Here is a 27,041-nt window from a genome sequence, read left to right on the forward strand (position 1 = left end):
GCAAAAAAAAAAATCAGAAAACAAGAGGAGCACTTTACAGTGGGAAAACGTGTGGCATGTACCAAAGCTCAACAAGTTCAAGTCATTTTCCACATCACTTACTTCCCAGGATGGCCTGTGGTTTGTTCTTGTTGTATTTCTCTTGGAATTTCTGGTAAAGAATATCAGAAACACAGAAAATAAGATCAAAGCATTGAGCAGCTGGAGGCCCATCCACACACACACACACACACACACACACACACACACACACAGAGTCCCAGGGAACAGGATTCTCATCTACGTCATTTTTGTTACAAGTATTTGACTTACTTCAGACAAAGAGGAATTTAATGCCAAAGGCATGCTCTGCGGGGGAGAGTAAAATCCGATGACAATGATCTGTATGAATTATCAGGAAGGTGAGCCTGTTGGCCCTGGGCCTCCGGGAGCTTCCCAGCCTCAACAGGAGCCTCAGGGGAACCAGAAATCACCAAATGACATGCTCTGACTAGGGCTGCAACCCAGTTCCTATCCACACTGCTGTCTTCCTGTCTCCCTTGGTTCTCTTCACTCCTGGCTATTTGTCTTGTCCACACAGGGCAACTGCCTTGAGTACTGGAACGCCCCCTTTCAAAACATGATCATGGCAAACATAGAGTGTGAGCTCTTGTCCAGTGGCTCGGCAGGAGGCTTGGAGGTGGGGGGTGATGGTTCCCTAGGCCAGAGGCAGCCTTCCTTAGAACCTGTCTCAGGCCCAGCCCAGACCTACAGATGCAGAAAATCCAGAAGGGTCCAAAAGGCTCTCCAGTCCCTCCAAGCAATGAGAATGCTTGAGAATTACTGCCCAACTCTCCCCCTCTTTTTGTTAAGGTCGATTTATTTTAATTGGAAAGGCAGATTTAAGAGAACTCTATTCTTCATTTACATATGTTCAGGGTCTACACTGGTGAACCAGCCCCCCAAGAGCTTTCCCTCTGCAAGTTCATGGGTAAGTCAACAGTGACACTCTCAAAGCAAGTGTAATGGAACCCCTGCAAGGAGCACTTTGGAAGTCAATCTAGGCGGCAATAATAATAATTTAAAAACAAAAAAGAAGAGCTGAACAGGAAGCAGACCCATGGACTAGGCACAGGACGGGTGTGAAAAGTGAACCAATTTGTATCTGCTTCCCCTTTCCCACAGCTCGCAAAATCCGTGTGTCTTTCGGGTTATCCACCCAGGAGATGTAACCTCATGGTGCCTTATCTGAGAACCTCACCCGCTGATCTCTCACAGCCCCTCCCCCCAGTCCTCACCCACCTACCTGTGGTTCAAATCATCTCAGTCACAAGTCCTTGGAGCCCGCCCACAGTCCCCCCCTCAAACCAATTCGCCACAGCCCCGCACCTTGCAGGCTCACCTGGATTATATAAAATGAGCCTCTACGTGTGCCCCTTTCTTTTTCCTGGCTCTCCCTGCCCCTCTCCATCTTGCCCCTGCCCCTGCCCTGGCATCCCCCCATGCTGCCACCCAGAATAAAAGACCTCCCTCCTAAGCACCTCGCTACGTCTAACATTCTGGCTTGTGGCAAGCTTATTGTGACAAAAAGGACCTGGCTGTGGAAATTAGCTACGAGTAAGAACTTTTAAGTGCGCGTCTAAAAACGAAGCGTGGGGAGATTACCTTGGGACACGCAGGCGCAGCGTCTCGGCAGCCCTTGCGGACATTCGTGTTACAGTCTGAAAGAAAGAGAAACACAGGCAGAAGTCCACGTTCTCCACGTTAACCAGAAATGAGTAAGGCCAGTGCTGCCCTTCTCGGTCGCGATACAACTGACAGGCACACAGCACAAGCGTTTGGCAAACGTAAGGAAATAAAGATCACGCGCTTCCGTTCCAGCACAAGCACCGTGGGAACACTGTCGTGTCCTTGAGCTGGCTGGCCCTGTCTGCAGGACGACTGGAACCGGGCACCACGTGCACTCCGGTGACTGAGAATTCCATTTCTCTCAGGTTCCTCACACCGGACAGGGCCTCTCACGCACGGGGCCTCTCATGCGTGGCCGGGAGCAACCCTCGGAGCCCACGAACCCCGAGGTTCGTGTGTGGTCGGGCTGTCAGTCTGTGACCGGGAGCCCTGTGAACCCAGAGTCTAAGAGAGCTTAGATATATCATCCCTGTGTTTTATGTCCTCAAGTCCCATGGCTCATCTCCTGGAAGAAGGAAGGGAACTCTGTCCCTGCCCCTTTGTTTGCCAGCGCATGCGCACACACCCAAGCTGCCCTCGGGTAACACCCAGAGTGGAAGGGTAGCTTTCTGCCAGGCCCAATGCCCCTCCTGTCCTCACACCCCAACATCTACGCCCCTTCACCCCAGCCATCCCTATAGAACTCGGAGGAGCCTGTGATGGATCCATGGGTTGCTTGGGGGGAACCCCCATACACACTAAGGGATTAAAGAACCCGTTTGGATCCTCTAAACCTGGTAGTCTGAGTCAGGAACCCACGGAGAGCTGGGCAGGAGGTTGCACCCTACAACCATCCTCCACATGCAAGTGTCAAGAGCCACTGCAGTCTGCATGATGGCCAGACCGGCCCAGCTGGCAAACTTGGGAAGCCAGTGGCTCTCTCCCCAATGCAGAAGAATAAAGGAAAGGAAAAAAGAAGGAAGGCAAAATATAAGATGCCACAGGACAAACTTATGCTGAAAACTCAAAGGCAAGCCACTGAACATCAGATGCAAAAATAGAGAAGAAAAATGTAGATATTGAAAACGCGTTCTCAATATGAAACAAAAGCTGAGTCTTCAAAAAGACAGAACCAAAGGGCCGTGAAGGGAGAAGAGAATGTGTGGCCAGCCAAAGAACTACTTTGTCACACAAATGGGCACTGCAGGGAGATAAAGGGGCAAGAAGAATTCCTGTGACAAAAGTATCAAAGCAGTGCTATGAAATTAAACTGGAAAGATTCCCTCTGAGAGTGGAGTAAAAAAAGAAGATATATATATATAAAAGCTGCCATCCAGAGAAGACACGGATCTGAGACTATACCTATTCAACACAGAATCCAAAAAATGAGATGAGAAATTATAACTTGTCAAAGCTGTATAAAGCTTTTGAAAAAGCAACCCAATGGGAAAATCAAAGTCTAAGGGTTTTCGAAGAAAAAATAATTCAGTGATATTTTTTCCAGAGACACATCCCGACAATACATGTACGATCTTAAAAACTAAAAGTGCTCAACCATGTGGACGGTGTCAAGAAAAAGGGATGACCAACAAAGAAACAAGCCAGGCCGGCTTCTGCTTTTCACAGCTACGCTGGGGGAAAAACAACACCTCACACGTGGTGAGCTGATGTCAACAGAGCACAGACGGGAAAAGATGTTGGTACAACATCTACTTAGCTTCATGAAGAAATACTGCTGGAATGCTGCAGGGAACAGAGCAACCCTATCGTAGCCTATTTGAGAATAGAATCAAAACGAGCAAACAGCTATAAGTGATAATCAAACGAAGCGAATGTGGGCAGTAAAACAAACTAAATCAAAAAAAAAATCACATCTTAAAAAAAAAAAAAACCTGCTAAGTAGGGACACAATAAAAATGTCAACTTTTTCTTGGAATACAAAAATCACCCTTGAAAGACTAAACATACGACATAAAAAGAATACAGAGGCTGGGGGTGATAAGCATAAGAGAAATAAAGTATTAAATTATTAGCCTTAACAGCCTTATCACTCTCATTAGCAGACACTGAGAGCATGCAATGCCAGTTCCCTGGAGGAGATGAAAGTAAGCAGCACATGGTCTGAATAGCTCAGCGAGACATCAAGGAGAGCAGCAAGCAACTATAAAAGACAGTTGGAAGCACTAAAATGAAATGGAAATATAAAAAGCCCTGTTATAAAACAAGATCTTGCAGTTACAGTACAGATTATCTTTGGCAAAATTGAAGACACACAGCCCAGATCAAAAAACCACAGAGTTAAAGAAACAAGAGGAAAGCAAAGCAGAGACTCATCTGACACAGAATTCCATGTAAATAGGGAGCTTCCTGTTTGCCCTAGAAAGCAGCAGAAGATAGTCCAGTTGCCCGGCTCATGTCATCCACGTGGGAAGCTCATGAGCTCCAGGTCTCCGGGTTCTGCCTGTACCAGCCCCAGCTGCTGTGGCCATGTGGGGAGTGAACCAGTCGATGGAAGATCTTTTTCTCTCTTTGCCTCTCTGTCCTTCTCCCTTCTTCCCTTCTTTGTTGCTTTGCTTTTTAGATAAATAAAATTTTGAAAACAAAAAAATAAACATTCACCATAAAAATGCATATTATGGAAAAAAACTATGCATAAGTTTCAACACATTTTGCATCAAAATCAACTTTCTAAGTACCTTTTTTCCATGAGGTACTATTGCCCATGCAGAAAAGTAGGGGAAATGAGAAGCAAGAAAATCACCACAAAAACGGCAGAGGCAAGGAAAGTGACAAGGGGGAGGATTAAGAGTAAACAAGTCTGAGGACCCAGGCTGTGGTCAGGGCTTTGGGACGAGCTAGTAGCTCACAGATAGGGCAGTGGATGAAAGGAGCAGGGGTTTAGTCCAGTAAACAAACAACAAAAAAGGCAAGTTCTCAAGTTTGAGTGCCACTAAAACAGGTGAGTATGGTGGAAATAGTCATTATAAATTACAGGTGATAATATCTAGACAGAGGAAAAGGGGCACCATTCTCTCAGCCACCCAAGAGTCTACCAGCCTGGTAATGGTGAAAAGGAAACACAACAAGTGAATAGCTGGGACAAAACGCAAGTGGGATCTGTGAAGCCAAGGTCTTAGCTTCCAGGGCCAGCAGCACAAGCAGGAGAGCAGCCCATAGCATGCGTACATAGACACATGGGATCTGGGGGGCCAACACACTCCCAAACACCTTATTTACACCTGACGTTTTGTCCTAATTCTCAAAAGTGCCCATCAGCTAGACAGATGATGCTCAGACTGTAGGCACTGGAAATGTGTAAGGAGAAAATGGGGGATAAAGACATTTATCTAGGAGGAACAGGTGTGAATGTGGCACTCTACTTTAGAAGCAGCAAAGGAGATTGAAAGTTCCAGAGCTGAGTTTGGAAGGTACTTACAGAAAAGGTGACAACGCAGGTAGCAAGGACAGGCGAGCAGTGTGCTTTGGATAAGAGGAGAACATTGACCTAAAACAATGGATGTGGACATGAAATCAAAGGAAAGATTGCCACATCCACTAGCTAGAAAGTGATCCCAAGTTTCTGTCGGCAGCACAATTTCTGTGAAGAGTGGTCAGAGGTCAACATGCAGGTGATTAATAAAGAACAGCAGAAAAGAGAAAGATCTTGGATGTGACTGAGAGTACAACTTAAGGTACCGATGGGGCCATTGCGGTGATTCAACAGGCTAATTCTCCATCCTGTGGCACCAATATTCCATATGGGCACCAGTTTGTGTCCCAGCAACTCTACTTCCAACCCAGCTCCTTGCTTATAGCCTGTGAGAGCAGCACAGAATGGCCCAAGTCCTAGGAATCATGTACCCACGTGAGAAACTCAAAAGAAGCTTCTGCCACCCAGGCAACCTTGGGAGTCTGGGGACTCTTACTGGGGGCTGGCAGAGCTGAGCAAGCCTGGGAACTCCTATGTGTGTTTAGGTCCAAGGCAAGGGGACAAGTAGCCAAGGGTCTCAGGCTGGCATGCTGTGCTGGTAGACAGGGCCTGGGGACTTGTTAACATGCTTGGGTCCCAGCTGGGTAAGGGGTACAGTCTCATGCCTACACATGCCAGAGGCCTGGATCTGCAGTGTCAGGTGGGCAAGTAGGACTTCAGGCCAGCATGCACCCCTTCCAACAAAGACTGGGCTGGGGAACCCATGTGCTCACAGTACAGGGGCTGTGGGTTGATCAGGGAAGGGGTATAGGATGTGAGGGAGCAGAGTGCTGCTAAGGGACTATGTTGCAGGTGAAGAATGAATTCTGGGCAACTTCTGCTGACAAGCCAATATACTTGAAGGTTAGCCAGGGAGCTGAGGCCAAGCAGCATGGAGGAGGGAAGCTAGAAGACCTTTCTGGGTCAGACTGATGCACCCTCCCATGTGGGAGACCTGAGCTGGGCTAGTTAGCATCAACCACCACCAACCACCACCCACCAACACACACTAAAGCTAGGGAGGCCTACCTGGCAGGGCTAGATCACAGCGCCCATCAGTGTCAGAACAGGGAACGGGTAATGTTAGACTAGGTAATGACACTAACCAGCACATGAGAGAACCAGGTCTAGGGGCAGATTCTGGGGAGGGATTTGTGAGCTGACCCCTGCAGGACTATCATACCAGCTGGTTTGTTCAAGATCTGAGGGGAGTGACAGGCTGAGCTAAACATGGCCATGGAATCCCCCAACACTCATAGATTCTGGGGTTGGGAACAGGCCAGGCTCTTCCAGGTTTTAGCAGCCATAGGCACCTGCAAGAATTTGGTGTGGGGTGGACCAGGCCACAACATCCACCAGCACACACAGAGGCCAAGACAGAGGGGTCAGACTATGCTGGGTAAGGGCCTAGCACCCATTGAAACATGTGAGATCTGGCTCTGGGAGTGGGCCTGGTGGGGAAGCTGGGGGAACTCCCTTAGTGGCTGCAGTTCATGTTGAGTAATGCCTGGGTGTTCATCATGCTGCGCAAGGCTGCTCCACTTGTTGGCAAGTGTGTGGGCTTGTTTGGGGGAAGGGGAAACAGATTGTTCAGGGCAGAGCCAAACTGTAGCACACTGGCATGTGCAGGAGGCAGGATGGGGTGCAGGCTATGCTGTGGGGTGCAGGCTAGGCTATCCCAACTACTGTTTGCATGAAAGCCAGGGCTGGAGGTAGACTGGACAGGACTAGGCTGCAGCAACCATCAGTGAGAGTTGGGATTGGGGGCAGGCTGGGACAGGCCAGGCTGCAGCATCTATGGCAAAGGCCAAGACAGGGGAAGGGCTATGCCAGGTTGCATCAGAGCAACCACTGGCATGCACAAGATTTGTGGCTGGGAGCAGGCATGGTCAAGGGAGCTAAGGGTATGCCCGCTGGGTTGTGGCTCCCATTGGTGAGCACAAGAGACAGAATGGGAGTGACAATCTTGGCTGGACAAGACTGCAGTATGCCTCAGCATGGGTGCGGACCGAGTCTGGGGTGTGCCAGACTGGGCTACGCTCCAACACCCACTGCAGCTTGCAACAGCCAGAGTAGGTGTAGGAGGGGTTGGGCTAGGTTTCAACATTTGTTGAAGCACACGAGAACTGGGTCTGGGGGGGTGAACCAGGCATAGCTGGGCTGTGGCAACCAATAGTAAGAGCCGAAATGGGTGTGGGCTGCCAATTTCAGGAAGCAGGCCAAGTCAGACTGGGCTAAACACCCACCAGTGTTCATAAGATCTGCCACTGGGAGGTGATCTGATAGAGCAGCTTGAGGAGCTCCTCTGTCAGGATGTCGTCCCTGCAGGTGAGCAGCCCAGACAAGGCCAGGTTATTACAGTACCTGCCAGCACGTGCATTGGTCAGGTCTGGGAGAAGGCCAAGCTGGGCCAGTTCATAGCATCCACTGGCAGATGTGAGAACCAGGACAGGGTGCAGGACAAGCCATGTCTTCACCATGCATCTCCGAAATAGATATTGGCTTTTGGTCTTTTTTTGGTGGGGAGCTGGCTCTCTCATCTGGATCATTGCTTTTGCTGATGCTTTTTCTCATTGTGTTATTTTTTTCCTGTTGATTTGGGGGATTTATTCTCTGATTTGTTTATTCGCAGTTTCTGGTCTCGGTGCAGTAGTCTGGAGTAGGTGTGAATCTGCTACTGTTATTTGGTTTGCATACGGAAGAGAATTTTCCTGAGTACTACAGGGTGTGTTTGGCGGGGGTGGGAGGTAGGGTAGCTTTGTTAACCCCTGGATGTTTATAACCCTCTGTAGCTGGATTTTTCTAAAGCCTGTTGGTTACGGCATTGTCCTGTGTATGTCCTCAGGGGTAGGGTGTTGTAGTCCCCTTCCAGGGACTGCTGGGCTCCCTCGGATGTAACCCATTCTCTTGTATCCTAGGCCGCCTCTGCGTATTTGCTGTTCCTTAAACCTGCCAGCCCTTCCCTGAGTTTCTGCTGCCTTCATATAGTCTGGGGTAGCTCTAGGGTTTGCTGGAAGGGCTCTGGCCTTTACTCCAGGGACACAGAGATCTACACCTCCATGAGGCTCACACTGGCTGATGCTGTAACAGACACTGAGGGATAAGATCCCTAGGGGACCAGGTGGATGCCACTGAAACAGTGGCTGCAGACTAGAATGGCATTAGCGGTTGCGATGACAACCAGCTGGATTTGGCATATATTTTGAAAATACAGCCAAGAGGATTGTTGAGAACTGGATTCAGGGAGTGAGAGAACAGGAGATAAAGAAACACACTCCCAAATTGTTGGCAGAGAACGACGGCATTGCCAGTAACTGCAGGATTTAGCGGGCATTTATAGAGGGAGGGCTCGGGAGCTCAGCATTAGGCCTGCACCCTGTGGACATCTCTGGATATCCCTGTGGAGCCATCAGTCGGCAGCAAGGTACACAGGCCTGGGATTCAGCAAGTTCATGGACTGAAAATACTGACTCTACCCAGGCATGGTGGCTGTGTGGCTAAAGTAAAAAATTAGGTTTATGTTAATGTGCTTAGCAACAATACTACACCCAAGGAGTTTCCTACCCAGCAAGACAAACACACAGACATCACACACCAGACCTGAGAACTTACTGGAACACTGGAATGACTCTTTCCCCAGGACTGATTTGTCACAAGCTGAACACTGCGGGACGCCAGAGAATGTCGCAGGGACACACTGATGTCGACTGAGTTTCTCTTTGTCTTTACCATCCTTGCTTTTCATCTTCATAAGCAGCAGCCGCAGCAGGAAGGTGGGGAAGACAAGGAAAGAAAAATGCCATAAGCCAGGCTTCTCGCAGATGTCACGGAAGTTCTTCACTGTCTTTAGGAATACAAGAACTGCACAGAGGAACACAACGACACCAAAATGGCATACATAACGCCTAGGATGCACTTGTCTGACTAATCCCTAAGCAAAGGAGAAATTCAGAGGCAACTGAATTGAGAGGGGAGGTGGAGACTCCACCAAAGGCTGAGAAGCAAAGGCATCCCTGTCTTCCAAGAATAGGGACGGAAGCGTAACCACCTTGGATTTATTCCGAGGACTAGTCATCCTGTTCATGAGGAAGCTGAAAGTCCGGCTCACTTTGTATTTTTCAGACTCCGATTTGGCAGGTATGATGTATTTATCCCATTCTTCTTCCTGAATTCTACAAAAAAAGAACCTGTTATTATGGTTCATGGGACCCAAAGAAGGAGCAAAGGACATATACACGGGTAGGCATGTGCTTATGTATGTGTGTATATATTATATGGATGCATGCAACATATGTGTTTCCATGAAATACTTAAAAGCAATTATAGGTAGACATTAAATGTATGATTGTACTCTGTGAAAATGTTGCCTTCAATGACAACTTTCCAGGACTTTCATTTTTACCATTGATTATGAACATACTTAGACTACACACTCCTTCCTTTAACAAAAGAGATTGATTCATGCATTCGATAGATTTATATTTATATATGTATTTATATTTATATTTTTAGAAAAAGAGATCCATGGCTCACTCCCAACTGGCTGTAGTAGCTTAGGAGCTCAAGCATTTGGGCCACACTCTGCTGCTTTCCAAGAACAATAGCAGGGAGCTGGATCAGAAGAGGAGCAGCCGGGACTATACTGTTTCCGAGAATCCTTCTTATACTTCAGCAAGCATCTATGTACCAGGCACATATGGTAACAAAACTAAATTATCTGAGCTCTGCATTAGTTGTTTTAGAATTCAAATCTGTGACTGCTTTTAGAGAAAAATCAGTACGTGGTTCCAGAGCTTTCTCTGAGCCATGTAGATGGAAAGATGTAGTCTGGATTGTACGAGTCTTGTTAAAACCCTGCATGTGAAACTGGGTTGCCATGGAATGGAAACATGTGAAAAGGGAAACAAGAAGTAAATAGAATCGAATGTGCCTTATGAAGATCAAGATCGTACTTCGCCTCTATTCCTACAGTCACCTTTAGTCGCTTCTGTCATAATCCGCTTAAAATAATCAATATTCTAGGACTTTACATAATCGATATTCCTAATCAATATTCTGTCGTAATTCTGACTGCTTAGCATAATCAATATTCTAGGACCGTTAGTAGCTTAGCCAATCTCTTAATTTGCAAAAACATATTTCATAATATCTGACAGGCTAACTTTTGGAAGCATGAAAATAAAGCCATTTGAGAGTCTAGAAAGAATCCTCTCTTTATGTAGCCTCTACCATCAATAACAGCCTTCCGGCGTCTACAAGAAGAGCACCGTAGTGAGGAGACCTAAACCTCAAAATTAAACAACAGTTGGGTCAGTGTGGACCTTGGGAATAAGAAGTCCACCTCCCCTACCTCCCAACAGGAGCACAACTAAACTCTCTCAAGCAAAAGAAACCCGGGGCCCATGTTGTGATGTGGCAACTGCAATGCCAACATTCCATATGGGCCCCAATTTGAATCCCAGCTATTTCATTTCCAATCCAGCTCCATGGTGATGGTCTGGGAAAAGCAGCAGAGGATGGCCCAGATACACGGATCCTTGCATGCACCCACATGGGAGACCCAGAGAAAGCTCCTGACTCCTGGCTTCAGCCTGGCCTGGTGCTGCCCATTGCATCCATCTGGTGACTGAACCAACAGATGGATGATTCATTCTCTCTCTCTCTCTCTCTCTCTCTCTCTCTCTCTCTCTCTCTCTAACTCTTCCTTTCAAATAAAAGAAAATCTTTTAAAAAATAAAATAAAATTTCCCATTATCTAACTGTACTTTCAGTTTCTCTACGTTTTAGAAAACTATATCAAGAATAACACTTTCAAAAAAAATAACACATTCAGGCTTTTATTCCAACACTTGTACAAATTACATAAAACCACCTCACTTAACATTTTAAGCTCAAAGGTTGGCAGGACCCAAGAGATGACAAAGGAAATAAACAAATGCTAAAACATTCAATATTAAAGTCTTAGAACTACCCCAATCTGGGAGAAACACACTGCCACAAACACGGTTTCTCAGCAGTTAGGAGGATGGGTAAGATTGCGTCTACACTGGACAAATGCAGAGTTTTGGCTGATTCTTTTTCAGTGCTAACTATGTGATATTCACCTTTTCAACGCCAGCACTATAAACGAGAACCGGGAGAGGGAAGAAATCCCAACTAATTTCACAATAGAATTTAAATACCTTTCATTTGTTAAGAATCTGAGAATGTTAAATTCTTTTTTATATCTCAGAACAACAGTGTTTGATTCTATTATCAGTTTAATGACCAGTGGAATCTCTCACAGTAAACTTTTACAAGCTTCACGCTTCAGACTCCCCTGGTATTACCTTTTCAATAAACATGTATTTAAAATATATTAAAAGCATGTATGGATCCTCATTTTTTTTTTCATTTAATTTGGAAGGCAGAGAATTTCTTTCATATCTGGGTCAGGCCAAGACAAAAACAGAAATCTTGAACTCAATCTTGGTTCCCATGTGGCTGGCAGGGACCTAATTACTTGAACCACCATCAATTACCTCCCGGGCAGCATATTGGTAGGAACTGGACTGGAGTCAAGCCAGGAATTTGGCTATGGGACTTAGCAGCCTAACTGGCATCTTAATGGCTACACTAAATGTCTATCTACCCTGGGATCTTCAATAAGTTAGCCTTCAATTCACCATATCTATAATTCTCTATTTTTTTAATGAATTAAATATCTAAGGTCTTAAAAGGAAGTACCACTCTTCATATTAAAAATGAACACTTGGGGACTTCCTGTAACACTCAAATAATAGGATTTCTTTAAAAGAAAAAAAAACAAGGCAGCAAGAAACAAAATAAGTGAAACGGGTCTTGGAAATGAGCCTTTAAGGTCTAGGATAAAACATCTTTACATCTAGTTACCCATTATTTTTCCAGAAATTATCTAATATAAATAACAGAATTCCAAAGAAGAACAGGACCAGAGCAAAACCTTAAGTATGGCAGGGGATCTCAATGCGCAGCCAATGACGTGCCAGGGACAGGGTGAATGACCTAACGACCTGTTCCACCACACACACTAAAGAAAATGAGAGAGTTGGAGCTTTCCAAGGAAGATTAGGGAACAGGAAAAAAAAGTGATAGGGAACTAGGAGTGAGACAGGGACTTCACACACATCCCATCCAAATTAAAACATCTCAGAGGTGTCTGCTCGGTCAAGTGTGACACTGTTGCTCCTCTTATAAATATTCCTGATTTTTTTTTTCAAAGAAGAATCTTCATCAACCAAAACATTAAAAAGATGACAGAGAGAAGACTGACAATCAAAATGAGAACCATGATGATGATCAAATTCCAGAATTTGGAAGTACACTGCTTAAACAATGTGATCAATGCAAGCTATTTAAAGCAGTGCAAAGTACATAAAACACTCCATAATTGTCAGTTACTACTGCTTCTGCTGCCATCATCATCGTCACTGCCCAACGCCATCACCATCATTATCATTCTAGTCTCCCAAGGGATCCTTGGTCTTCCTGTCTGTACCCCCCGGAAAGCTTCGCCTCATTGTAAAAAACCAGAAATGAACAAAAAGATGCTTTTTCCCATGACACTTTCATTCTAAGACTTAAAATAGTTTCCCTTGCCATATTATATTAAAATGTTCACAGCCTTAGCATGAATATTATCAAAAGTAAAGGGACCCTACTCTCTGACAGATAACGGCTTAGATCCCAAGACTGACATTATTTCTAGAACTTGCTCCACAAAGTACCCTCACTGTTTCACTATGAGTCATGGGTAGTAAGTTAATCAAGTCTGGTAGAACTCAGAAACCACATTGTCATACTTGTCTGCTACCCAAGCTTGACTGTTGCAATAGTTCTACCTTCTAGAGAAACAGGGAAAAAAAATACAGATGCTTAACTGGAACTACATTATCAACCAGAAAATCTGTAATGCTTAAAGCACTTTCTGCATCATTTATCCTCTGCTTCAAATTCAGAAGTGCCGAGCAAAAATCCATAAAAAAGAAGACAGCAGGTTCATCCTGACTGATAAAAATGGAAGGTTCTGGGGTCAGCACAGAGGTGTTGCACGCTAATCCTCTACCCTGTAGCACTAGCATCCCATGTGGGTGCCAGTTCTATCCCGGCTGTCCCACTCCTGCTCATGGCCTACCAAAACAGAAGAGGATGGCCCAAGTGCTTGGCCCCCACACCCACATGGGAGACTTCAATGAAACTGCTGGCTCCTAGCTTCAGATTAGCTTAGCTGCGGCCGTTGCAGCCATGTGGGGAATAAACTAGTGGATGGAAGACCTCTTCCTCCCTGTGCTTCTTTCTCTTTGTAACTCGGCCTTGCAAATAAAAATTCAACATAATCTTCGGAGAGAGAGAAAGGCAATGTGTAGGCGTTTTTTGTCACTGACCCCTCTCAGGAATCAATCACCGAACAGGTGATCATGTCCCTGAGGAACAGGCCCAGAGCACATCTGTGGCCTTTCCAAAGTTGTCTGTCCTCCCCCTGCTCTCTCTGGGTCCTGTGCAAGTTGGAGGCATGTGGCTTAGTGCCGAGGCCTGAACATCTGGGGACTGAGAGGAGGGGCTGGCTACTTCCACCGACACAAACCACACGGGCTGGTCATGCCGAAACCTATCATGAGATACCGCACAGACATAAAAAAATGACATGCAGACACTTTGACCGTGGATCAAGCGGTCCCTGGGGAAAATGAAAGAGTTCAGGTACCTTTGGTCTTTTGGAGGCTCCGACAGGCTGTAAGCTCTTTGCTCTGCGAGACACAGGAAAAATAAGTGAAAATGGAGACAGACAAATGAACAGTTATGTGTTATTCTGAAATGCACGTGTCCAGCCATGTTTTATCATTCTATACATTCCCAGCTAAAAAAACAGCAGGAGAAAAGCCATCTTATAAAACTAGGGCATTGCTCTGGATCCTTTCATCACTTTTTCTAGTTTGGAGAGGCTGGGAAGGAAGCCAAAACTCAGCAGCAGTTCAAGACTTGTGAAGGAAGTCAGCATGAGCAAAGAGCAGCAAACTTTCAGAAGTACAGAGAACAAGTTGCATCTTTTTGATTACTTCTCACCAGAGCTTCATTCCTGTTTCTTAACATGAATTTCCAAGCATACAGAATCAATAAATAGCTTAGCTGCTTTTTGGCAAAGCTCAAAGGAAAAGTCTCGAAGGCTAGCAGAAGGAAGAGTGCATCTTAGTCCAGCCGCCAGCGCCTCTATCAAATCCTGGCAGCAGCCAGCTCAGCGCCCTGCTTTGCGGGCCCGTGGGAAAGTGGGAACCACCTTTCCACACGGGACGGGTGGAGGGTGGGAGGGCAGGTTCATGCAAGCAGCCTCACGCCATCTCGTCTGCAGAGTGGAGTACTTACTGCAGGGCTGAAGCACAGATACTGACTTAGACAAGGAGAGAGACTGAAGGAGGGCGCGGCCACTGTGGAGCACACCATCTACAGAGCAGGACAAATCCTTTACCGTCACGATCCACTACAGTGAGGAGGTACCGCGAGTTTGCAAAGGGAAACGGGCCAGAGATACAAAGGGGCCTTCCAAAACTTCACAGGATGTTGGTATTATAAAGAACCACACATGGAGTTCAAAAACTTCTGCACATGAAGGAACTTGGCTTTTTTTTTTTTCATAAACTTTTTGAAGTTTCCTCCTAAGGAGGAGAATATATATATCCCCTGAAATGTGTAAATATTAATGTTGTACTTAATGCATGCTTGTCCATAACAGAAAATCGACTTGGAAGAATCTGAAGGCTTTATTTTATAGTTATGATTAAATGTTGCTCAAAATTAAATCACGGGCATAGAAACCATGTCGCTTATTGTAAACAGGGTGACGTTCCAAGAGATTAACCATGTTCCTAAGATAATCAAGCTGTAAAGTAACAGAACAGATTGAAGCAACTGGACAAAATCTAGTAGAATTCCATCTAGTTGTTCATAGAACTTTAAAAACTACGCTTAATTCACTCCTACTTCTTGAATATAGAACACTTTGCCCATCTTGATGAGACAGATAATAAAAGTAATCACTTCAATACTGACGATGTTTCTTTCTATCTAAACCCACAGTGTACCAGAGAGAATTTAAAAGCTTGATTTTGTTTTATGTGCACAAATATTAAATATTAAAATTATAACCACTTCACTCTTGGCTCCAAAAAAGAGGCATAAGACATCATCGTAAGAAACCCTTTGAAACTGAGGACATTGAACATCACAAATAAAAATAAAAAGATTAAAAGACCACCCTGCCTTTGCATATTTGCAGTATGTTCTGTGCCACATAGGGCAGCTCACTACTGGAATCAAAGGAGACTAGGATTCTTCTGAAAAAGTTCTAGGACTGTTCAAAACTCACCAAGGGACAATCTACAACAACACCAGCATCCATTTACTTTTGATTAAGTAAATTAAGTAACGAAGCATTAGAAACATCTTAAAACTAGACAAACCATCACACCTATGCTTTTATTACATAGAAGCACTTACAACTATTCCTTCCGCATTAAGAGTTAATGAATCCAATCCAACCATTTGCAGCCATAGAGCTCTATCCCTTGGAACTTTTGTATATTTCCTGGTTACAATTCTTAATGCCTAGATACTATAAAATTTCATCCAGACAATCTTATCTGTAAATATACTTGTCTAAAAATAAAGTTCTATTTAAAAATATATATATAAGGTTCTATTTACCACCACCCCCCCAAAAAAAACAGAGAAACTGATTTTTTCATTCTTCCAAGTAACGGAAAACGTAAAGATTAAGTTTTATGCAAGGCAAAGATATCATTCCTTGCTCATTAAATCATTAATAAGGGGCCCAGCACTACAACCTAGTGGCTAAAGTGCGTGCCTTGCATGTACTAGGATCCCATATGGGCACCAGTTCATATCCCAGCTGCTCTATTTCCATTCCAGCTTGCTGTTTTTGGTCTGAAAAAGCAGTAGAGGATGGCCCAAAGCCTTGGGATCTTGCACCCACATGGGAGACACAGAAGGTGCTCCTGGCTCCTGGCTCTGGATTGGCTCAGTTCCAGCTGTTGAGGCCACTTGGGGAGTGAACCAACAGATGCTCTTTCTCTCTTTCTCTTCCCTCTGTGTAAATATTTCTAACAAAAACAAATAAATGTTTAAAGAAATAAACAATTAATAAATAAGGGTTCTTGTCCTCTATGGACAATAAATTTCTTTTCAGTCATCCATAATTTCAAGCTTTAGAACTCTGTACAAATCAGGTACACTCAAATATAAAGGTAGGATCATAGGTATATACAAGTCTCTCTATTTGCAAACTGCTTAAAACTAGGCCCATCAGCGAAAAAGATGCCAAGCTCTTATCAAACGGAGGCTGGAGGAAATGTGGAGACCCCAGAAAGAGCCATGAAATGAGAAAAACAGACCCAGAAGGCATGAGAGCTAATTCAACCCACCTCCTTTAACCCTTTCCTTTCTCTTACAACTTTTCTCCCTTTCTTCACTCCAAAATAAGAACATTTATCATCCACCTTGATTTCTACTCTTAATAACATGTCCCAGAAAAAAAAAACTGTATAACACAATTTATATTTTTATGTATCATGCCTATAAAAATTCACTCAATACATAATTATTTCAACACCCAGGACATGTAAATCATATCTTAGGAGAGTAACTCCAACCACAAAAAATGATCTATTTACTATTGTTCCACATGGCATACAGATATAAAATCATTTTTTAAATTGATAAAGTAAAAATAAGGAAAAGAGAAAGAAAAGAGACCTTATTTTCAATATTGTCTGTTGGGCAATAGGATGCCAAGGCGCATATGATGCTTTATTTCTTGTGTCTCAAATAGCTAACAAACAAGAAAGGCATAAGCTCATTCATTGACAAAAATCTCACTCTAATATCTTGTCCATTACATTGGCATGTATAATTCCAAATATGCCTCTTCATATCATTATTATACATTATTTACAGAAATCTGAAATTGTACTTCAGAATAAAGCTGAAAATAGGGTCAACAACGGGCAGTGACTACAAAGAAATATAAATTGTCCATACTTGTATTTATAGATCTAAAATTGAAAAAAAAAATCTATAGATCTGGATTTTGAAAATTCATCAGGCTATATACTCACGATCTGCATCTGGCATAAGTGTATTACATTTAATTAATTTTTTTTAAGTTGTAATATTGATTGTTTACATTGCCACAAAAAAAATGAGATCAGGCTAACTTACTCCTGTTGCAAATATATTGTTACTTCAACTCTTTAAAGTCCCTTGCCAAAGAAAAAGATCCATTTTGCAATGCTTTGGTTCTGAAGAGTCTGAATTGTTTTAGCACTTTGTAGGGCTGGCAAAAGTAATTTGTACTAATTTGCTTAGATAAAATGCTCTGAAACTCTTACAATATCTGCCTGGACTCAATTCTAGTCTGCACCATCATCAAGGAAAACATTCAGTTCAAGCACGGATTTCCAATGAGCTCTGAGCTTAGAAAAAACAATGACGAGAACGGGCTCGGCATTTCTTGCTGTTCTTCTTGCCTATCTAATGTACTTACACTATCTAGAATGTTCCAGAACAAAACAGTGAACAATGCTTACCCTCGTTTGAATTGCACACTGGAAAATCACGCACCAATCGAGTTTTTCCTAAAGAAATTTTAGTTGATGAACAGGAATAAGAACGTGAGCGGATTCCAGAAAGCAAGGATTCCTGAAAGAGAACACCACAAAAAATTTTTTTCTTTTACAATTCTACAGGAGACTTGCACATGCGTTCATCATTCATGTTAACCACCATCTTTTAAAATAAATTTACTTAAATATATTTACCGTACACAAAATGACAATATAGGGTATACACAGATATTAAAATGATTGTGATAGTGAAGTCAGCTATCATATCTGAAGATCTAATGAGCAACAATAAGAACTACAGACAACAAATATGTTTTCGCCAAGTGATGTTTTAACAGAGCCAGAGAGAAAGCTCTCGCATGTTCACAGCTCAGATGTTTGGGAAGCTGAAGTCAGCAGCTGACTCCAGGCTTCCTCCATGGCCACAGGGACCTGAGTACTTCCCAGAGTTTGCGCTGGCAGGGAGCTGGCATCACAGAACTCCAATTCACGCACAATTGCAAAGGACACAGACCACATCAAAACACTCACCCCTACTACGTGACCGTCTTTCAGTGCCTAAGTAAATTTGGAGTTCCTGGAGAGATGCTGAAACATCACTGATGATTTATAGATCTTTAATATTACTTTTTCTAAATGACCTGCCATTTTTCTGTTTTCCAAATTCGACATTCTTTCTGTTATTACAGTGACAGCACTCAAGAACAAGCAGCATGACAGGAGAATTAAAACATGAGATTTTATGTTCTAGAAACTTTAAATTAATATACAACAGAATCTCGTTAAGGCCATGTATAGCAGCACCCTAGCCCAACCGGCTGGAGGACTGGTTCTACCTGGGGAATTTGAAGGTATCATTCAAAGTTGGAGCTTTGTCTACCAAACATCAAGCCACAGGGAACTATCTGAATCTCCACATAGTCCCTAGCCGTCCTCAATGAAGCCACAGGGGTGCCATGAGTTCACTGGCTCCAGGAACACAGAGGGGAGCTGAAAACAGAAGCCTGACCTCATTTCCGGGCCTAGCTGTGGCTGCCTGCTCGCAAGGCCTGAGCATCCTCAAACCTCAGCAGGTGAGCTGCCTCCAGGGCACCCTTGCCAAGTGCCACCCTCTCCACTGAAGTCATGGATAGTAACAACTTTTCATGAAATGGAACTCGGAAATCAGTCCAGAACCGTTTGGCTGAAAGTCATTCTGGGTAATTTCTGAAGCAAGGCAAGATCTATTTTATAAGACAGATATACTTCCTGAATGACGTGCAACTGTTTCTCAAAGACTACCTCAAATGCAACTCTAAAAAGTATCCACACTGGCAACAACCACCATTTCTTTTTACTGAAAAATATCACGACATTCAATTTCAAAATATCAGCATCACTCTACAGGTCTCACAGCCAAGAAAAAAAATGACCAAGTATCTGTGGTCAAAAGTCTAGACTTGATTTCCACCTCTGTGACTGCACTGGGATAACCTGGACAACACATTGACCTTACCAGATTGTCATCAGTGCAAACAATAAAGTAATGATTTTTGAAGAGCACAAGGGACCAGCACTGTGGTACAGTGGGTTATCCCACCACCTGCAATGCTGGCATCCCATGTGACTGCTGGTTCAACTCCTAGCAGCTCTACGTATGATCTAGCTTCCTACTCATGTGCAGTGGAAGATGGTCCATGTCCCTGGGTCCCTGAACCCACATGAGGAAACCCAAATGAAGCTTTTGACTCCTCCCTTCAGTCTGGCCTCTCTCTAGCTATTGCAGCCTTTTAGGGAGTGAGCCAGGGAATAAAATCCATCTGTCTAGCCATCTCTCAGTCTCTCTTTATAACTCTACCTTTAAAACAAATATAGAAAACTTTTAAAAGTAATAATAAAACAAAAAAAAAACAAGCAGTACTTATAGTCTGCATGAGTTATAAGAAAATCATGTGGTACATGCATAAAACACATTTAATATATAGGAAATAATGCTAAAAATAAGGCATTATCATAACAACCACAGCAAAAGAAATTCTGGTATAGTGGCACATTGTTTGATAGTACTAAACAATTTCAATTAAAAGTAGACATAAAAGGAACCAAGTAGGAAGAAGCATACATTTAGATCCAGAAGTGCAAAGCTGCATGAATGCATTTACTTCAAAAAACAAAAAAACAACAGAAGTAAACTTCGATGTGAAACTGCCAGCAAAAGAACATTTGGCTCCTCTGGAAACACTGGCAACATTTACGATGTTCCAGAAGAATTCAGGCAACCCGGAATGCGCAGGAAGCATCTCTTCTGCCTTATTAACTTCATTTACCTCCCGGGCCAAGACATACTTATGTGAGCAACGCAACTTTGATCATGTAAACTCACTTAATTCTATGAGGTTTTCTCCTTTTCCTTAATGCATGATGATAGAAAACACCAGACATATGGCACAATTTTCCAAATATACAAAAGAAGGGATTTCTCACAGTGAGTTAATGAAAATGCAAGCCAGCCATTGGCCTATAAAAATTAAGACTGATTGGGAGTGATTTAGAACACGGGCTCAATCAGACAACACATGGTCCTCCCTCACCCCAGGAATGACTCAAATGCTTGCATGAAACACAATTTGTCTCTTACGCGGAGATGGATGGATTTAGACAACAGATTCTCCACACTCGAGAGAAACGACACCAGCAAGAATACCTTTGGCTGTAGATGACTTGATAGAGAAAGTGACTCGGTCCTGGAGATGTGAAAATCTGGCAGTGTGTTGTTCTCAAAGGAGTCCAATTCCTCCCCAGCAGGAGTCCCTGTTCTTGAAGAACCGTGAGACTGGGACGTGCAGCAAACGTGAGCGTGCTCAGAATGCCCGTCCCGGGCACTGTCTGCATCCAAGGCATCCAGGCTGGAACTACAGAGCAAGGGCAGAAAGTAAGTCAGCAGGCAAGCAGACAGCACCATGGGGTTCTGTTACCAGACTCCCTCCCTGCTGTCGAGTGCAAGGGGTGTTCACTGAATTTCCAAGTGACAGTTAATCGATTTGTATTATTTTTTTTTCCCTCCCTCCAAGTCTCCTCTTTTTTAAACAACATTTCACATTTCCCCAAATGAATGCTTCTCCTGGCACAAGCCAGTCCCCTGAAGGCACTCTAAGAAACAAAACCTGGTTTGAGTTAGTACTAACCTCACTATTTATATTTGTAAATCTAATCATTACAAGTTGCAAATAGTAACTCTTCAAATATTTAACATGCAGACCAAACAGAGCCACTGGGCTGATGGGAGGGAGCCCAGGGGGAAGGGGGGAGATTTGACTGTGAGAAGACGCAGTGTGGCTGCTCTCCTGGGCCTGCAGCTGCGAAGCCAAGGAGGGCAGGGGGCCCAGGTGAGAAGAAATGTGTGGAAGTCTCGCCCCAGAACTGTGTCAGCAATGAGCCATACCAGGTTCTGCTCATGTCACACTACATTACCATTTTTAGAGATTTCTAGGAAAGATTCTCATGCAAAATCCATTGCAGTTTTGATTCTACTCATAACCCTAACACTACAGGCAGAGAATTGAAGCTGCCACATTCCCGGGTCATTCCATAACGTTTCCATTCAAATCAATGAAACTTCAAGGCCAACAGTGTTCCTGCTAACACAGGATGCATTTTTTGAACTTTTTTTTTTGGTTGTTGTCAATTCTGAAGTAAAAATGCTAGGAACACAATGAAACTGTTCAAATTTAGAAATACGGAGAAACAGAGAAGGAAATTTTGAATTCACCATTTTTGTTATTAAAAATAATAATAATAATAAAAAGTCCTGGGCAGAGTAGGCATCCTGTAAGTGGGCTCTGCTGTCCCTTGGGGCCTCCGCATCCCAGGTTGGAGGGCCCGGTTCAAGTCCTGGCTTTTCGGCTTCTGATACTTCTGGCTCATGCGCATCCTGGAAGGGCAGCAGGTGACAGACTTGGGTACCTGTCACCCACATTAGAAGACCCAGACGGAGCTCCAGGTTCCCGGCTTCAGCCTTTGTCAGCATCTGAAGAATGGGTTAACAGATGAAAGATTTTCTCCCTCCTCTAAAATGTGTGTGTGTGTGTGTGTGTGTGTTTGCAAAGTTGGGTTTTCTCCTTCAAGAACTCAGCAAGGGCCTTCATTCGGGCATTGAGGAAAAGACAACAATTTGTGGAGACGGGCTGCAGTACTCAAATATCTTGGAGTCCATTAAATTATATCTCAGCTTCCCCTCCCCGCTCAACACCCTTCCCTTCCCCCAAAAGAATCACCCCTTGAAGCTCAGCATTTCTGGTAAATGCCAGGGCTTTGAATGTAAAAACGCTAGTTCAGCATCCGATATTTCAGGATTCTGCGTGGTTCCTAATACAATCAAAAAGGCAGGAAAGGAAGGAGACTTCAGACGCCCCAGCTCTGGCATCTCTGGACATCTTTGGATTTGTCTCCCAGCTTATGATCTCTGCACTAAAAAAAAATAATAATTTCTTGGAATGATGGGTGGCCTGAGTGCCACTCTGGTCTGGTGCAAGCCTGTCTCATGGTAGACTGTGTGTCTCCATCATTAGGAAGGCATCCTAGATGCACCTGTGTTATCTCACATTGTATACTACATGGCATTTGTTTTTCTACTCACTAAAATTCAACTGCTGCTTTTCTCCATGATGCCATTAACCTAAGACACTGACAAGATAAGGACATGTGCATCCAGGTAACCTCCAGCCATGTTTCCACTTATAACAGTCATTTCCTGTGACCAGAATTCTCTTCCGAAAACTTCAGAACATATGCCAAGTGGTTTTTTTTTTTTCATGGTGTGAAAGGCAATTCTTGCTCCCAATTGCGATTTAAAAAAACAAAAAAGCTCTGAGAGATACAATTTTTAGCTACATTTTCATTTTACAACAGTAATTTTCTACTTTCCCCCAAGAGGAACAGGTCAATGAATGCTTTATTCTGTGACCAGAAAACAAGTTTTAGAATAAAATAAATTCTTGTTTTCTGTCACCTAAAATTTGTCACGTAAGATTTTTTAATTAGACACTCTATTGCTTATTTTCTCCTTGTGGCTTCTCAAAAAACTACTGAATTTAATTACTATAATGGCTATATATGGTGCATACTTTAGTAACATTAAAATATTTCAAACCTCCAAGTCTTAGCACTAAAGTCCAAGCTGGTCTTGTCCTATACTAACCCTTATTGTTATTGTGTGCCCTGACATTTCTCCATCATTAGAAGTTCCCAGACTCCCAGGCTATTCTTATTCTCCTATTCATGAAACAGGTGCATGTCGCTCTGAGGTCATTGTCAAGTGTGTCACACACTTCCACCACACATCCACTGAAGGAGGAAACTCCAGCTACAGAGTCAAACAGGGCCTTCCCATGGGCACTGGTCCTTTCCGCTAGATCCTATCCATGGGATAGTCAGCCTGTGGGACCAGCTCAGGGGTAGGTGAGAGATAGAGGGAAGTTCTGAGACGTAGCTAATCATCTTTCCCTGGGTCCTTCCTCTCTCTCCACAGTGACATCCTGAAGACTCTCCTATATTCCCAAGAGGATAAGCTCTACAGTGAAATGTTAAAACTTCCCAGAACACGACCACGGCCCAAGAGTGGAATGTGGACACTCCATGAATGTTTGCATAAGCAGCACAGAGACTGTTAGTGCCTTGTCTGCCCCACATTCCTAGAGGGCCTCCTGGGAGGGAAAAAAAAAGTCTAGGGCCACAGACCTGACAGATCTTAGAGAGGCCACCTCAATGTCCCTATCACACACTTCAATGAGTTCTGCGTTCGGAAGCCTCTGTCCCAACAGATCCAAGTACATGCAGAGCCATGAGTTTAATAACTGTGTAGCACCTACAAATTTACAGAATACAAAACAAAATTGCTTCTTTATCATTTATGTGTCAGACATCATCTCCAAGAACAATACCTGCTATTTAAGGTTTTTGGGTTTTTTACAAACTTGAGTTGTGTTATCAGTGCAAAATACCAGCACAATGATTAGTACCTACTGATTGCTGGCTCCTCTGTCTTTCCATCCTGATCAATTCAATCTCAGCTTCATAGTCATTCACTTACAGGATGTTCATTAATAAGCATTTATATACACATTCTGGGTCTGGCGCAATAGCTCAACTTGTTAATCCTCTACCTCCAAGTGCCAGGATGCCATATGGGCGCAAATTCATGTCCCAGCTGCTCTACTTCCCATCCAGCTTTCTACTTGTGGCCTGGGAAAGCAGCAGCAGATGGTCCAAAGCCTTGCATCCCTATACCCACATGGAAGACCTAGAAGAAGCTCCTGGCTTCGACTCCGGCCATTGCGGCCACTGGGGAGTGAAGCAGCAGATGGAAGATTCTTCTCTCTGTCTCTCCTTCTTTCTGTAAATCCTTTCCAAAACAAAAAAATCTGTTTTTAAAAAATTTATGTATGCATTCACATAGGTATATTACTCTATCTTCACTTTGAATAATATTTAATGTGAGAAAATCAGCATGTAACTATGAAGCAAAAAAAAAAAAAAAAAAGCAAGGGAAGGAAGTGAACTACTTCCCAAAGAAATTGGACAAAATGAAACCAGTTGGAAACTAGCTTATCCCCTATAGAACATTTACACTATGCAGCACAGACAGACACTAAAACAAGTGTAAGCATACAAAAGTATAAACATATAACCGCACTGTATACAATAAAACCATTGTGTTAATGACATTATCCATACACACAAGAAAACATACATAAGCATCTGTAAGTTCTGTAACACAGAAATGAACCAAAGACACATGAGCCCACTCAAGTGAAACTTGAACTTTCACCACACCATGACACACTCTGGCAGGCTACTGCATTCCCAAGCCTTAGTAAATGTAACAAATATTCTGAATTTGCGGATTGCCTCTACTTCCTCTTCTTATTTTTCTTTATAGCTTATGCACCCATTTATGAATCCTAATAACAAATTTGCTGATTTTTAAAAATTTTATGAAAATGAAAGCAAACCCAAGTATTTCTTGGCTTTTTAAATTCAACTTTATGCGGCAGAGAATACATGTGGATACAGTTGTAATTCATTTATTTTTAGCATATTACATTATGTTTCATAGAATATTTGGGTTGTTTGCTGTTGCAATAAAAATGAGGTGTCCTGTAAAAGCTCATTAAAACTGTGCCTTGCCTTTTAGTTTCATTTCTCTATGAATGGTCAGAAGTTATCAAGGATATTCAGGAGTAAAAGAGAAATTCACAAGGCCTGTGGAAGTGTATATTATGAAAAATGGACTTAAAACTGCTTTGCACCAATAGGCAATTAGCTTAACTTCAATTAGCTTTAACTAAATTTTCCATGCATCTTTGAAGTAACATTTCAGCACCTTCCAGCGCACAAGAGCAAAATGCACATTCTGCTTCATGCAATCATCTCGAATTATTTTCAAAAGTGTAGACAAGGTTGCTCCCATCAGTTCAACATAGGAATTCCCATGCCACCAAAACAGTCTCAGATTCTCAAGTTTTTGTCAACCTTGTAGGTATGAAAGGGTATCTCATCGTGCTTTCTTTTACTACACTTTAATCCGTTTTCTTACGTGCTTTAAAAAAAAAAAACAAGATGTATTGATTTATTTGAAAGGCAGAATTACAGAGAGGGAGAGAAAGAGATCTTTCATCTGCTGGTTCACTCCTCAACTGGCCACGGTAGCTAGGGCTGGGAAGGCCATGGAAACGAGCCCAGAGCTTCTCCTGGGTCTCCCACATACGTGGCAAGGACCCAAACACTTGGGTCATCTTCTGCCACATTCCAAGCCACATTAGCAGGGAGCTGGTAGCTCAGAAGTGGAGCAGCTGCGACAGGAACCAGCACCCATACAGGCTGTTAACACGACGGGTGGTGGCTTAACCGATGATGCCACAATGCCAGCCCCAAGAGCGACAACATTTTCGTGTACAGATGAAAGTGGTAGGGCTGATAAAGAATTCAAAACTAGAATTTTTCAAATGTAGCAATAAGGTTCTTAGATTTTCTCCTGTTTTTCTCTAGAATATGACATCTTACCTTCTTTTCTTAAGATGAGTTTGTTCTCTCTTGGATCCATGAAGACCTAAATGAAGATCAAATTGGAAGTGTGTGAGCTAGGAGCTAGGTGTGGACGTAAGGGCTGTCTGGCTTCAGGATTGGCCATCATTTCGTTGCCTGGGAACAACATACCAGGGCTGTTTTCCGCAGGAGGAAGGTACATGCAGCTCTGGGAGCCCGGACTGGAGCCCACGGCTTCAGCACTGGCGTTGGCATGAATCCCCTCTATATTGACATAGCTGATGTCCAGATCGCCAACCTGGAAAGTGGAAGAAGACTCGCTCAGCAAAGGCTGGGTACAATTCCCAAATGAAAACACTCCACCTTCTTTCTCATTTGTGTTTTTTTTTTTCTTTTTGTCTTGTTTTGTGTAAATAAAGAATTCTGCCACAATATGTTTCTGTTCTTGTGTCTGCCATCACATTGATCAGCTGAGGATTTTATAGGCTAGTGATTATAAAATAAGCAGAAGACACAAAAATCCCCCAACTTCAAAGTAAATCGTGTCACAGCAGTCAGGGAGTGCCACATCCAGCAAGCATCAAACCCCTTGTGCTCCTGCCTTGAGATTGCAGAGTGGGAAGATCATGGAGAACAGGGAGCTGGTGGAGGGCCCTAAGAACCACAGGGACGTCATCGCAGAAGAGGGTAGCCCAGCCTACAGATGTGAACAACGATCCTGCTTCATCCAAACACTGGATCTCAGCATGAAGGGGGTCATGACCTCAGGATTTGAGGTGGAGATCATCAAAATGCTCTATTGCTGAACAAGACAGTTACAAGGAAGAGAGTGACGCCACATGGAGACAAAGCCATCAAAGGCAAAAGCAACAAAAGGGAAAAATTGGGAGTCCTGAACTAACGAGCATCATTGTAATCACCTACATGGATGCTTAAACCCGTGGGTACAAATCTAAGGAGTAACGAAATGGCTACAATCTCAAAATATTCTGACAGTACACTTAAAAAATAATACTGACTTCACTAAAAAAGAATCATAGCAGAAGTAAAATAAGCCACCGATTATGGAAAAGATTTATACCATGCACCCGCTGATACGGTGCATCAAAGGTTACATCAGCTCTTCCACAGAACTCCAGCCAAACATTTAGAACATGAATCCAAGTATCAGAACATTACAAACAAAAATTTGAGACATTCACTCAAAAACAAAAAGGTGATGCTTACTCTTAAAAAGAAACCAAACTCAT

General features: G+C 43.4%; 1 protein-coding gene across 1 annotated transcript in view; it reads right to left on the reverse strand.

The window, feature by feature from the left end:
* Positions 1-27,041, reverse strand: part of ARHGEF28 (Rho guanine nucleotide exchange factor 28) — a 112,172-nt gene that overhangs the window by 65,196 nt on the left and 19,935 nt on the right. The window contains 9 exon segments of the mRNA XM_040985911.1: positions 103-151; positions 1,645-1,700; positions 8,729-8,861; positions 9,165-9,288; positions 13,839-13,881; positions 17,734-17,845; positions 20,453-20,660; positions 25,810-25,867; positions 25,870-26,089. Of these exon segments, the coding sequence (XP_040841845.1) occupies positions 103-151; positions 1,645-1,700; positions 8,729-8,861; positions 9,165-9,288; positions 13,839-13,881; positions 17,734-17,845; positions 20,453-20,660; positions 25,810-25,867; positions 25,870-26,089 (1,003 nt within the window).

The sequence above is a fragment of the Ochotona curzoniae genome, unplaced genomic scaffold (genome assembly GCF_017591425.1).
Source record: "Ochotona curzoniae isolate NIBS_2020 unplaced genomic scaffold, NIBS_Ocur_1.0 contig_4501, whole genome shotgun sequence".
Taxonomy (NCBI): Eukaryota; Metazoa; Chordata; class Mammalia; order Lagomorpha; family Ochotonidae; genus Ochotona; species Ochotona curzoniae.